Here is a 12,226-nt window from a genome sequence, read left to right on the forward strand (position 1 = left end):
CCACATCCAACCTCAACCTCCCCTGGCGCAACTTGAGGCCGTTTCCTCTGCTCCTGGCGCTTGTTCCTGGGGAGCAGAGCCCGACCCCCCTGGCTCCAAGCTCCTTTCAGGCAGTTCAGAGATCAGAAGGTCTCCCCTCAGCTCCTGTTCTCCAGATGAACCTCCAGGTCCCTCAGCCACTCCTCATCAGACTTGTGCTCCAGCTTGGTGAGGCCAAGTCCCAGGTGGCCGGTGAGGGAACAGGTGGGATTGGGGAGGAGTGAGGGGCAAATTCATCCATACAATGTCCAGCCTCACAGGGCTGCTCTCCTGCCCATCCAGATGTCTCCAGGAGACCCCCTGGATCAATACCCATGGTAGAATGCTGCTATCACTTCTTGTATACGATGAAAAATGATAGAAAACAACTCGGAAAGAAAAACCCCTCTTTTATGAAATCATGTTTGAAATCTTCACCAAGAAGTATCTGACGGAAAGCTCTCCCAGGAGTTGTCCGAGTGCTGAGGACTCTCTCTCAGCCGTTCCTCCCAGCAGAGCTGTTCCAGCCTCGGATCCTCCCTGTGGCTCCTCTGGCCGCTCCCGCTGTCCCGCCAGCCCAGCCGGTTCCCGAGGGAACGCTCCAGTTTCTTGCCCGGTGTCCCGGCGGCAGCGCCCCGGCCCCACAGAGACCTAGCGTGGGGCTGGGGCGGGCACAGGAACCGGCAGCAGCAGGTGAGGACATGCACGGTGGTCCCCTCTGCTCTCCTTCCCTGGGGGGCCGCCCTGCAGTTATTGACATAAAGAACAACTTGGTGGTCTAAATAAAAGAGGTTGCTGTGAGCCAAGAGGAGAAAACAAAAAGGGGAGCCCAGAGAAAGGGGAGGGGAAAAGACACAGACAGCGAGAGGGAAGTGAGGGAGTAGAAGAATCAGAAGGGTTTTCCCTTAGAAGCAGAAAGGAAAAAAGGAAGGAAACTTTAAGAACAGAACCCCCAGCGCCGTCCCCAGCCCCGGCTGCACAGCGGCGCCCAGAGAGCCGGTGCAGCCGCTGCCTGGGGAGGAGGCAACTCTGCAGCCTCCAGCTGTGGTGTCACCAGCTCCCATCGCCCCCGGGGACACGCTGCCCTGACAAGGCTGGCAAGGCCGCCCCGCTCCAGGGACTGGCGCAGCCACCCCGCCGTCCTGAGCAAGGAGGCAGCAGCCAATTCTCCAGCCTCTGCAGGGATGGGAACAAGAGCGGGGGCCTGGCCCCGCACCCCGACCCAGAGGGAGGGCAGAGCCCTGGGGTTTAGGGGCTCTCCCCGCCCGCCTCCTGCTTAGCAAGGTACCAGCATCATTCCTGCACTCCCCAACACAAGCCCCGACTCCGGAGGCACGAGGCACCTACTAAAGTCTCTGGGCAGAAGCTCAGACTCACCTATGTGTCGGAAAGCGCCAGCTTCTTGGCCGGTGGTGGTGACATGGTGCTGCTGGGCTGCGGAGCAGCCCTGGCCGACAAGAAGGCTTTCAGCTTTGCCAGCACCAGGCTGGCAGAAGCCCTGCTGCGAGGGTCCCTTGCCGGTGTCCCGGTGTTCTCCCCACTGCTCCACGGCTCCTGGCCAGGGATGGGCTCCGGCAGCCCAGGGGAGGCGGGCAGGGGCCCGGGCTCCCAGCAGCGCTTCCGGGGAACCTGCGCTTTGGCCCCACTGGTGTGACTGGGGCCGCAAAGTCCTGGAGCCGCTCTGGGCGCGGGGGGCGGCTGCGAGGAGCGCGGCTTCTTGGGCCTCTGGGCTGCGTCACCGGGAAACGCTGCAGCCGCGCGTTTGGCTTTCAGGGCCAGCTTGGGTGACGGTGACCCAGAAGGCAGCTTGACACGGCCAGGCAGGCTGGAGGCAGCTTTGGAAACGGGACCCTCTGAGCTCTTCCCGGGGCTGGGGATCCTGGGGAAGGCAGAGCAGGGCACGTGTTAACTGCCAGTGTCTGAGTGACTGCAACACACTCATCATAGCTGCGCACGAGAACCAGGAGCCAGAAGCTCCGAGGAGGTGAGGAGCTCTTGAGCTGCCGCAAAACCACAACAAACGGCTGCCGCCCTCCCCTGAGCCAGCACACGCACGTGGGCACTGGGGCTACTTGGGCCAAGCTCCTTCCCACATCCAGGCATGTGCCCCCAGCCCTGTCCCACACGTTGAGCAGGGGCAGAGGGGCCGGGGACACAGGGCACGCTCACCTGAGGTAGAACAACACATACGCCTGCTGGTTAAGGACCACCTTGATGTTACTGGGGCGGACCACGTTGTCATTCATTTGGTACCACTGCCCGTCGCTGGCCTGGGGAGGGAGAGAGAACGGGGTTGGGCTGTGTCCAGGGACGCTCCTGGCCTGAGAAGCAGCAGGAACAGCGCCCGTCGGCAGAGCTCCGCTCCCCAAAACCCGCAGGTGATCCCGGGCAGGTGAGGGGTCTCTGCAAGAGCAGAACTCCACACTTCCTGTGACGGAGCACAGCCCGTACACCCCAGTGCTCCACACCATGCACCTCTGCTGAGCACCCTCCTGCCTACCCCCAGCACAGAGAGGTGCCAAGAGAGCGCCCTGGGCTCACCTTCACGTAGCAGTAGTAGTGTCCTGCGTGGCTGCTGTACCCCGAGTGCACCAGCACCGCGTAGAGCCCGTACATGACCGGATTCCCGCTGGTATGGGACATGTACGGGCGGATGTTCAGGAGCTCAGGGTAGCCCACGTCCTGCAGAGAGAGGATGTCTCAGAAGCCTGCACAGCAGATGGCAAGAGCAGCTCAGCTGTCCTACGAGTCCCGTGTCACGAGGGAGGGAGAACCCACTCTCCCCAGGCAGAGCCCACGGTGAGGAAGATGCCGGTATGAGCCAAACTCCCACCGCAGCGCACAGCTGGGGAAGGGCTGCAGGACTGCGGTAGAGCTCGCACCGCGCACAGAACCACCTCCCACCCTGCTCGGGGCAGCAGGGCCTCGGGACAGGACACAGCCCCGCTCTGGATTGCTGAGCACTCACCTTTGTGATCTTGCCTCCAGTGAAGTCGGCAAAACGCTTCAGAGCAAGCGTGAGAACCCTGGGCGCTCGGTGGATGGTGAAGCGTTTGGTTGCCGACACTTTCTTCTTGCATCTGCACAGGGAGAGCTTGAGCTGTTCACGCTGTTCCACCACCCAGGTGCTTGCCAGTCCTGGCCAAGCCACAAACCCCACGGAAATGACCCTGGTGAGAGCGGGTTCTGCTCCAGGGCACCTGCTCACGGCCAGGTCTGCTGGCTCAGGTCCCCGTCTCAAGACGGGGGAGATGAGGAGTGACAGGCTTCATCGCAGGCTTCACAGCCACGCACGTCACGGTTTAGCGGTGGAGCAGGTAGAGAAGCCCTCCTGTACTGCAGCTGCCCTCCTGCTTCCCACCAGCACACCCGCGGCCCCTTCCCGCCCCAGCCCCGCACACTCACTTGTCACACAGGTAGGCGTTCTCTCCGCCCAGCAGGTCTGGCTTCACAAACAGCTCCAGTGCCTGCTCTACGTTTGCGGCTTGCTGCCAGGACAGAGGAGAGGTCAGGGCCAGGCAGAGGAGGCAGCGCAACAACAGAAGCTGATTCCCTCTTGCCTGCACCGTGCCTGACACTGGCAGGTTAAACAGCCTCGAGCAGTAGCGGTGCAGCTGCAGGAACATCCCCTGCAGAGCAGAGCTCCTCCCCACCTGACCCTGCCCCGGTACCGTGATCTCCACCGGCAGGTCCAGACAGGGGTCAAAGGTGTCCGAGACTGCTTTGCACATCGAGCACTTCACTGCAAGAGAACGAGCAGTGAGCACCCCCTGGCACAACACGGCACCACCACCCCCAGCACAGCGCAGGCGGCTGCCGTGTTGCCCTTTTCCGCGTTTGGGCTCTGGGACGGCAGCACCAGCATTCGCAGTCTGTACGTGCTGGGACAACAAGTGTTGCGGGACAGCTGGCAATGTGGGTTCCTTTGCTGGTGGCAATGAGCTGGGGACCCACAGCCAGCAGCTTCGTGACCCACAGATACCAAAAGACTGACCAGCTGCAGCTCTGCATAATTTGCACATGCTTAGTAACTTTCCCAAGTTACTGCAAGGCTCTCGGGGAAACAGCAGCCCTGAGAGTCACAGGCCCAGGCCCTGGCAGCCAGCACTCACCACGGGACCGCAGGGAACCGCCAAAGATCTGGTGGATCAGGGTGGTGGCTTGGGTCTGGCGATCCAACCTAGAGACGGCAGCTTGGATCACACAGCGCCCGCCCCAAGAGCCACCCCCACGGGCCAGCGCTGTGTCCTCAGGATCCAAACCCAGCCCAGTCACAGGATTTGGGGACAGAACCGCAGCTGTGCTGGGGTGGAGGTGTCAGGAGAAGGCAGACAGCAGCCCAGGGCTGTGTCACAGAGGGGCAGAGAGCTGGGCCATCCACCCCAGACCCTGGAGTCAGCACCTCCCTCCATGAGCCCAGCCCGGGGGACACGTTCACCCCACAGTCCCCTCCCGCGGGCACAGGGGACCAGCAGACAAGGGCAGTTGTCACCACCAGAGGCCCCACATACTCGGTGCAGTCGGGCAGGCAGGCCTTCTGCATGGCATCGATGGTGAAACGGAGGAACTCGTGTGCGTCCTCTTGCCTGCCCAAGCGGATGTGCGGGGCGATCTCTGCAGGAGAGGGAGGGATCAGCCGCAGCACGCGCTGCAACAGAGGCAGGTCCTCCCGCCCTCCCTCGGGACAGCGACTGCGGGGTTTGAGCTCCCTCGGCCCAAACCAGACGTCAGACTCATGTGGGCCGTGGGGGAAGCCCCACAAGGCCCGTGAAGGCCCTGGCAGGCTCAGTGAGTCATCTCGGAAGAACCTCTGCCAAGACCTGCCCTGATCTCAAAGGTTCTGCTCCTGCAATAGTCTCTGCCCTCCTGCACGGCTACAGGAGGGGACGCGAGGGCAGCCATCCTTACTCTTGAGGTCTCGGACAAAGGACACTGGCTTTATCACGCTGCCGCTGTTCGCGAACGCCTGCGTGACGTGGTTCTGCATGACGCATGTCACGCAGAAGCCGCTTTGGTGACCTGGAGTGGGAGAGGAGAAGACAGAACATTGAGGACAAACCCAGGAGAGATAGAGGCAGTACAGGGGACAGGGAATCTCTGGTCCAGCACGGCTCATCCACGCTCAGTTTTCCTATGAGCTCTGTGCTGCAGCAGAGCTCTGGGGCATCCCGGGGTCACAGGGACCAGCACACACCACCCCGGCTGGAACAGCCCCAGTCACAGCACCAGTCGCTGCAACCCTCCAGATGAGACAGCATCCACGTGGAGGGGAAACAGGGCACAGGGACTCGCTGATGAGCCCACGGGTCAGCCCTGAGGGGTCGATCCCACCGGAGCCCTACGGACAGGGCTGTGAGCCCCACGTGCTCCCCTCGGTCACGGCTCGGAGCAGAGCCCACCAGATTCCCGTTCAAAGCCGCCTGTGAACCGCACCTGCAGCCTGTACGCAGCCTTGTGCCCTGCGCTCACACGGTCCCCACAGGCTGCGGCTGTTTGGGACCCCTGCTCAGACCCTCATGGACCCATCTTAGTCCTGGCTGTGTCCAGCACAGACAGAGCCTCTGAGACGCAGGATGCAGAGCTCAGGAACACTGCTACGGCCAGGAAAAGTGGATGCTCCCGTATGCAGGAATGTCCTCTCCACGGAGAAACGGGCAGGAGGGAGCAGAGAAGGCACATCCCGGCATCCGCACAGCCCCGGCAGAGCCGTGCGCAGGGTGCTGAGCGCAGCCCCGGGACAGGCGGGCGCTCGCCTCCGACTCACAGGTGCGGCTGTGCTCCCTGGAGAGCAGGTAGTTGGCGAGCGGTGGCGTGTACGTGAGGCACTGCAGGGTGGCGTTGAGGAAACAGGTGTTTCCCAGGTTGAGCAGCCCGGCGCCGATGCGCTGGACACGCTGCCACTGCATGGCGAGGCGCCCTGCAGGGAACAGCCCCTTCTGGGGTGCAGGGACGCCGTCCCCGAGGCGCCCCGGGGTCCGGTCGCTGCCTGCGGGGAGAGAGAGGCGGGTGAGCCGCGGGCTGCGCAGCGCAGGGAGAGCCCCCCGGCCCTCTGCACCCACCCTGCTTGCCCGGCTGTCCCTCCTCAGCGCCGCGGGGGTGCTCGGCGGGCTCGGTGCGGGGGTTGAGCAGCAGGTACTTGGCCCGCAGCAGCTCCGGCTGGCCGGAGAAGCCGTGGCTGGCGGGCTGGAACTCGATCTTGTGCAGCAGCACCTTCGTGGCCGAGGTGCTCAGCAGCCGGCCCAGCGCCCCGGCCTCGCCCGCGTCCCGCCGCGCTTTCAGCAGCTCCCTCGGCTTCGCCGTGCCCGCCATGGCGTGTCGCCGCACGTGCCACCGCCTCGAGGTCGCGCCGGTCTCTCGGCCTCTCCCTCTCCACCTCCACACACGCTTCCCGCGCCTCCTCCTCAAGTCCCGCCCTTCGCTGCGGTCGCTCGCACTCGGCTCGGCCCACTGACTCCTCCCCTCGCCTTCGCCGTCCGCTCCGCTCCGCGTCCAGAACAGGACTGAGCTGCGCCTGCGCGTCCCGGCAACGCCGGGAGCGGAGCCTGCCGGGGGCGGGGCTTGTTGTGACGTCATCGCACTCCGGCCACGCCCCAGGATCATTAAATGGTCACACACTGTGGTTTCAGTGCAGGGGAACCTGGACACCGTGGTGGATTTGGCCAACAAAAGCCTCTGCAAGTCTTACAAGGCCAAGGCGCAAGGTGTGCGCTGGGGGCGGAGCAAACCTGGTGTCCCGGGACAGGCTGGGATGTGACCGGCTGAGCAGTCCTGAGGAGAAGGGCGTGGGAGTTATGATGGGTTTATCTATATTTACTAGAAGTCTCTTAGCATTTTTTTATTTTACTAAACTGTGTTTCTCTCAGTCCAAATTTCTCCCTTCACTTTCGATTCTCTCCCCTATTGGGAGGGGAAGGGGTTGGGGGTGAGTGATCAGCTGCCGCGGTTGTGTTGCCAGCTCGGGTTAAACTACGACACGGGTGAAGGTCCAGAGGAACATCTGTCATGGTGGGGTCAGGGGCACTTGAGCTTTGTGGAGCAGCTCAGTCAATTGGGCCTCTTCAGTCTGCTGAAGGGGACACAGGGCACTGGAAAAGCAGCGACTCCTGCTTGGGGAGATGATGGGGGAGGCAAACCCTTCTGCAGTGGCGGCTGGTGGGACAGAGGCAGCAGCCACCAACACCCTCCAGGGAGCTTTGAACGGAGCATTAGGAAAAACTGAGCAGGCGGGTGGTGCTGCCCTGCAGCAGGACACCCGGGGACTCTCGGTGATCCCCGCCTTTGGAGGTTTCAGCTCACGAAAATGTCACCCAGCCTCACCCTGGGGTGTCTGATACCCTACCAGAGACTGCCCCATCGGTCCCTTTCCCAAAACCCCTTCCGTGCTGTTGGAACGATAAAGGACTCAGCATTCCAATTTAATGTGAATCACGCAAAGCCATTTATTACAGAAACAAGCTTCCTTATACATGCAACTATTCTCCGATCGCACGTCCACGCTCCAAGCATGTATTCACTCATTGGATATCATCTATGTTCCCGAGCTGTCCACACGCTGGAGTCCCACTGATGACAGGTCCGTTGATTTACGTCACGTTGAGGCCTTGTTATTGTAGAAATGCCTCTCTCCCAGAGCAGGGCCTGTTTTCAGCTTTTTGGAGTGGCCTTGAGATTCCTTTGGGCCTGACTAATTCAACAATAAATCTCCATCTAACAGAAACCCCTCCACACACGGATGCTGAGGGAGCTGGCTGAGGTCATTGCTGGACCACTCTTCATCATCTTTGCCAAGTCTTGGGAAACGGGAGAGGTGCCTGAGGACTGGAGGAAAGCAAATGTCACTGTAGTCTTCAAAAAGGACAAGAAGGAGGACCTGGGTAACTATAGACCAGTCAGGCTCACCTCCATCCCTGGGAAACGGCTGGAATGACTTATGCTTGGTGCCATCTCAAGGCATATCAAGGATAAGAGGGTCATTAGGGGCAGTCAACATGGCCTCACCAAGGGGAAGTCGTGCTTGACCAACCTCATTGACTTTTTTGAGGACATAACAAGATGGATGGATGATGGCAGAGCGGTGGACGTGATCTACCTTGACTTGAGTAAGGCATTTGACACAGTCTCCCACAGCATCCTCACAGCTAAACTGAGGGAATGCCGTCTGGATGACCGGGTAGTGAGGTGACTGGCTGAAGGGAAGAAGCCAGAGAGTCGTGGTCAATGGGGCGGAGTCCAGTTGGAGGACTGTATCTAGTGCAGTGCCTCAGGGGTCAGTGCTGGGGCCTGTATTATTCAATACATTAATTAACGATTTAGATGAGGGAATAGAGCGACTTTCAGCAAGTTTGCTGATGACACCGAGCTGGGAGGAGTGGCTGACACGCCAGAGGCTGTGCTGCCATCCAGAGACCTGGACAGGCTGGAGAGTTGGGCGGGGAAAAATTAAATGAAATATAACAAGGGCAAGTGCAGAGTCTTGAATCTGGGCAGGAACAACCCCAGGTTCCAGTATAAGTTGGTGTCACGGAGGCACCCCGGGGTTAGTTTGAGGGACAAGAGGGTAAAGAAGTGAGAAGTAGGGTTTTAGCCCTCCAAAGTGACTTGAATACAGGTTCAGATATCAGTTGAGTAAATTATTAAGGGCCAGCAACTAATACAACAGGAGGTCCACAGTGTGCATGCACGTGGCTTCACCCAAAACAATGCCGGAGCCACCCCTGAGTCCGGGAAGAGTCCACACTTGCCTGAACACGGCGTGGGATTATTTTTAAATACACGTGCAAATGTGCACGGAATATTACACGTGCTTATGTCGAAGCACGGGAGGACACATGCAAATGTGCACGGAAAGTATAAACACATGTGCAAAATGTGCACGGAAAGTAGATGCACTCACAATCCTGCGAGGGTTAATTTTACTCACACCCGTGGCGGCAAGGCAAGCGGAGTCTTTGTCCCGGGCAGGGGGCGCCGTGGCTCCTGGTGTCAGTGGCTCAGCTCGTGCTCCAAGAGACCCGCAACAATGGGCGGACTCTCGACGAGAGTCCCGTTTTTTGATTGGGTGATCAGATCTGACTGTGGGCATTCCAGAAGCTTCTCTGCACCCCCACACTGCCTGTGGGGGTGCCCCTGAAGCCTCCAAACATCCCCCACACTGGCCACGGTCGTCCAGCGGCTCCCTGGCACCTCGTCACTCCCTTCTCCTAACAGCCCTGGCCAGGGGGCTCTGGGGCCAAACGAAAGAAACTGTAGCAAAGAGAGAGGGAGATGTGTCTACTCCTTCCATGATGAAGGAGGGAGAGGGAGATAGGGGGGTTTGCTTTCTGCCACAGTTGGGGAATGACCTATTAGAGAGCAGCATAGAAGAAAGGGACCTGGGGGTCCTGGGGACAGCAGGATGAGCACGAGCCAGCACTGGGCCCTTGTGGACAGGAAGGTACCTGGGGTGGATGAGAAGGCGGGTGGTCAGTAGGTCAGAGAGGTTCTCCTGTCCCTCTACTCTGCCCTGGGGAGACCACACCTGGAATACTGTGTCCAGTTGTGGCCCCTCAGTTCCAGCAGGACATGGAACTGCTGGAGAGAGTCCAGCGCAGCCACCAAGATGCTGAAGGGAGTGGAGCATCTCCCCTGTGAGGAAAGGCTGAGGGAGCTGGGGCTCTGGAGCTAGAGAAGAGGAGACTGAGCGGTGACCTTATTAATGTTTACAAATATATAAAGGGTGAGTGTCAGGAGATGGAGCCAGGCTCTTCTCGGTGACAACCAACAGTAGGACAAGGGGAAATGCGTTCAAACTGGAACACAAGAGATTCCACTTACATTTGAGAAGAAAGTTCTTCATGGGAAGGGTGACAGAACACTGGACCAAGCTGCCCAGGGGGGTTGTGGAGTCTCCTTCTCTGCAGACATTCCAACCCGCCTGGACACCTTCCTGTGTAACCTCATCTGGGTGTTCCTGCTCCATGGGGGGATTGCACTGGATGAGCTTTCCAGGTCCCTTCCAACCCCTGACATTCTGGGATTCTGTGATGCCACAGGCTAACTACTCAAGAATTACACCTTCTTTGACAAGTAAGGACGTGAAAAAGCTTCAGTTTTTTTCCTGAAGAACAAGGAGTTCCCTTACGGCACGGTCCTCTTTCTGCTATTAGTGACAGTGGCACTAATTCCAAACCACGCTTGAGAGCCGCTTTATTTTTCCGTGTGTCCAAAGCTCATCCCGCTCATCCCTGGGAAGGACTCCTGCCAGTCTCTGCAAAGCACATCTCTCCAACCTTGTGTCATCCACAGGTTTCTGTTCAGCCCAGGACACTTCTCCCCATCCCTTCAGCACACTGCCAGCTCTCAGGTTTTCAGCTGCATGGAGTCAGGCCGCTCCCTTCAAAGTCTTCCCTACAAAAGTCTTCTCTACGTGCTGATGCCAAATATATCGCCTCATGATGTACGGCTCCACGCTCCTTCTGCAGAGCTCCATGGACGGGGCAGTCTTCCTCTTTCTTTCATGGTTATTCACCTTTGCTTGTTTTGTTTTGTTGTTGTCAGGTTTATTTGTTCTGTGGGGACCTCTGCAGCTCCTCCGGCCAGGGTCACCCCTACCCTCCCAGCTCTTCCCAGGGCCAGGAGGGAGGCAGGGGTGTCGGGATCAGCCCAAGGGTGTTGGCCACCAGTGTCCAACGTGCCCCTGAAGTCTCTGTCTGCTCTGCCCACACTGACCCTCACCTGCGCAGGGAGCAGAGCCCTCCTGGCCTGGGACAGGAGTTGGGGTGTTTCCTCCTTCCTGCCAGCCTCCACAGACACCCCACTGTCCTCACTGTTCCTCGTAGATGACCCGGAGCTTCTCCTGGCACACGTCTGCCTGCTGGCGCCCGATGAGCCCCAGGCACACACAGCCCGTCACGCAGCCCGCTAGCCTGCCTGCCCAGAGACCCAGCTTCCTGCCACCAGCCCCATGGGCCTGGCCACGCTCCTTCCTGCCCCTGGGCAAGGCTGAGCCCAGGGCGGTGCCCCGAATGGGAAGGCCAAGAAGGCTGCGAGAGACCCAGCAAAGCTCCCACGGGGAGCCCGTGTGCGAGCCCAGGTGCAAAAGGGCAGCAGGACTCCCCGTGGGCCCCACATGGGGCAGGCAGGGCTCTGCAGCTGCCCGGCAGATTTGGCAGCAGCCGTGGCTGGAGCTAAGCTGCCGTGGGGCAGGGAGGGTCCCTCGGCAGGGCTGTGGCTCACCCAGGAACATGACGGCCGCCTCACGCAAGGGCTCCTGCGGGCTCTGCAGGTACGGCAGGCTCTGGCGCAGGTAGTCCTCCACTCTGCTGCTGTCCTCCCTGAGCTGGTGAGAGCACCAGGGGACAGGGCTGGCGCAAAGCCTCCCCCGACGCCCAGGACTGGCCTCGCCTGCCTTCCCCTGCCCAGACACCCATAGTGCCCAGCACGCAGCTGGCGCCGCGGTCTGGAGGGAGCCGGGGTCTGGGTGTCAGAGTCCATTAGCAGCCATCCTAAATGCCACCGCGCCAGCTTTATTTACCCGGAGCCATCCTGCTCCTTCGTCGGCAGCTTGCTAGATCTGCACTCTTTTCAGAGTGACACGGTAAACAGCTCCTTCTTCTGCTTCTTCACCCCATCCTGAATTGTGCCCTGCCAGGAGAAGGGGCACTAACACCCAATACTGACGGCCGCTGCATGAACATTTTGATCCACAAGGGTTAGCACCAGTTCTCTCAGGAGCTCTGCTGGTGCAGAGACTGTTGGAACTTGCAGCTGTGAACAGGAGGGAGCACATGAAAGCAAGAACATCGCTTTGACCTACAAAACCAAGACTGGGCTGTGTTGCCACGGGTGAACTGATCTGATCTGCTGGGCTGTGCATTTAGGTTTTCTGTGTAATACTGAAGTGATCTAGAATATGCTGAGGCAGATACAGGCTTGAATAATCTGACTAAAATGTGTTGTCTTCTTTTTTCTTCTCTTCATTGGGTTAAAAGGGAAATAATTGCAGTCTTGCAAGAATTCAGCTTATCTGTGGGTCTCTTGTTTTTCTTTCATGCTGCCTTCATTCTATCTGATTTCACTAAATCCTACAAGGATTTTAAGACCCTCTCACAGCCCTGCTACAGCGCCAAGTGGGCATCATTAAACCAGACTCCTCCTTCACAGCTTGCTTTTCAGCGCTGTTTGGATTTGCAGGAAGGAGCAAAGAACAAGAGAATAGTAGACAATGAGG

General features: G+C 59.4%; 1 protein-coding gene across 1 annotated transcript; it reads right to left on the reverse strand.

Annotated features, from left to right (window-relative positions):
• Positions 1–1,395: 1,395 nt before the first annotated feature.
• On the reverse strand, positions 1,396–6,591 carry LOC135577562 (ubiquitin carboxyl-terminal hydrolase 36-like). Its single transcript, XM_065047698.1, has 11 exons — positions 6,078–6,591; positions 5,783–6,004; positions 4,927–5,037; positions 4,530–4,632; positions 4,131–4,198; positions 3,690–3,760; positions 3,424–3,506; positions 2,987–3,098; positions 2,560–2,700; positions 2,188–2,288; positions 1,396–1,897 (listed from the first exon to the last, which is right to left on the reverse strand). Exons 1-11 carry the CDS (start codon positions 6,589–6,591, stop codon positions 1,396–1,398), a joined length of 2,028 nt encoding a protein of 675 aa, XP_064903770.1.
• Positions 6,592–12,226: the final 5,635 nt, after the last annotated feature.

This window comes from Columba livia, unplaced genomic scaffold (genome assembly GCF_036013475.1).
Source record: "Columba livia isolate bColLiv1 breed racing homer unplaced genomic scaffold, bColLiv1.pat.W.v2 Scaffold_102, whole genome shotgun sequence".
NCBI lineage: Eukaryota > Metazoa > Chordata > Aves > Columbiformes > Columbidae > Columba > Columba livia.

Coding starts and splice junctions, on each gene's coding strand:
- LOC135577562 (XM_065047698.1), bottom strand. CDS start 6,591: ATGACGTCACAACAAGCCCCGCCCCCGGCAGGCTCCGCTCCCGGCGTT. Junction 6,005..6,077: donor GGGACAGCCGGGCAAGCAGG/GTGGGTGCAGAG, acceptor CTCTCCCCGCAG/GCAGCGACCGGACCCCGGGG. Junction 3,761..4,130: donor CGGTTCCCTGCGGTCCCGTG/GTGAGTGCTGGC, acceptor GTTCTCTTGCAG/TGAAGTGCTCGATGTGCAAA.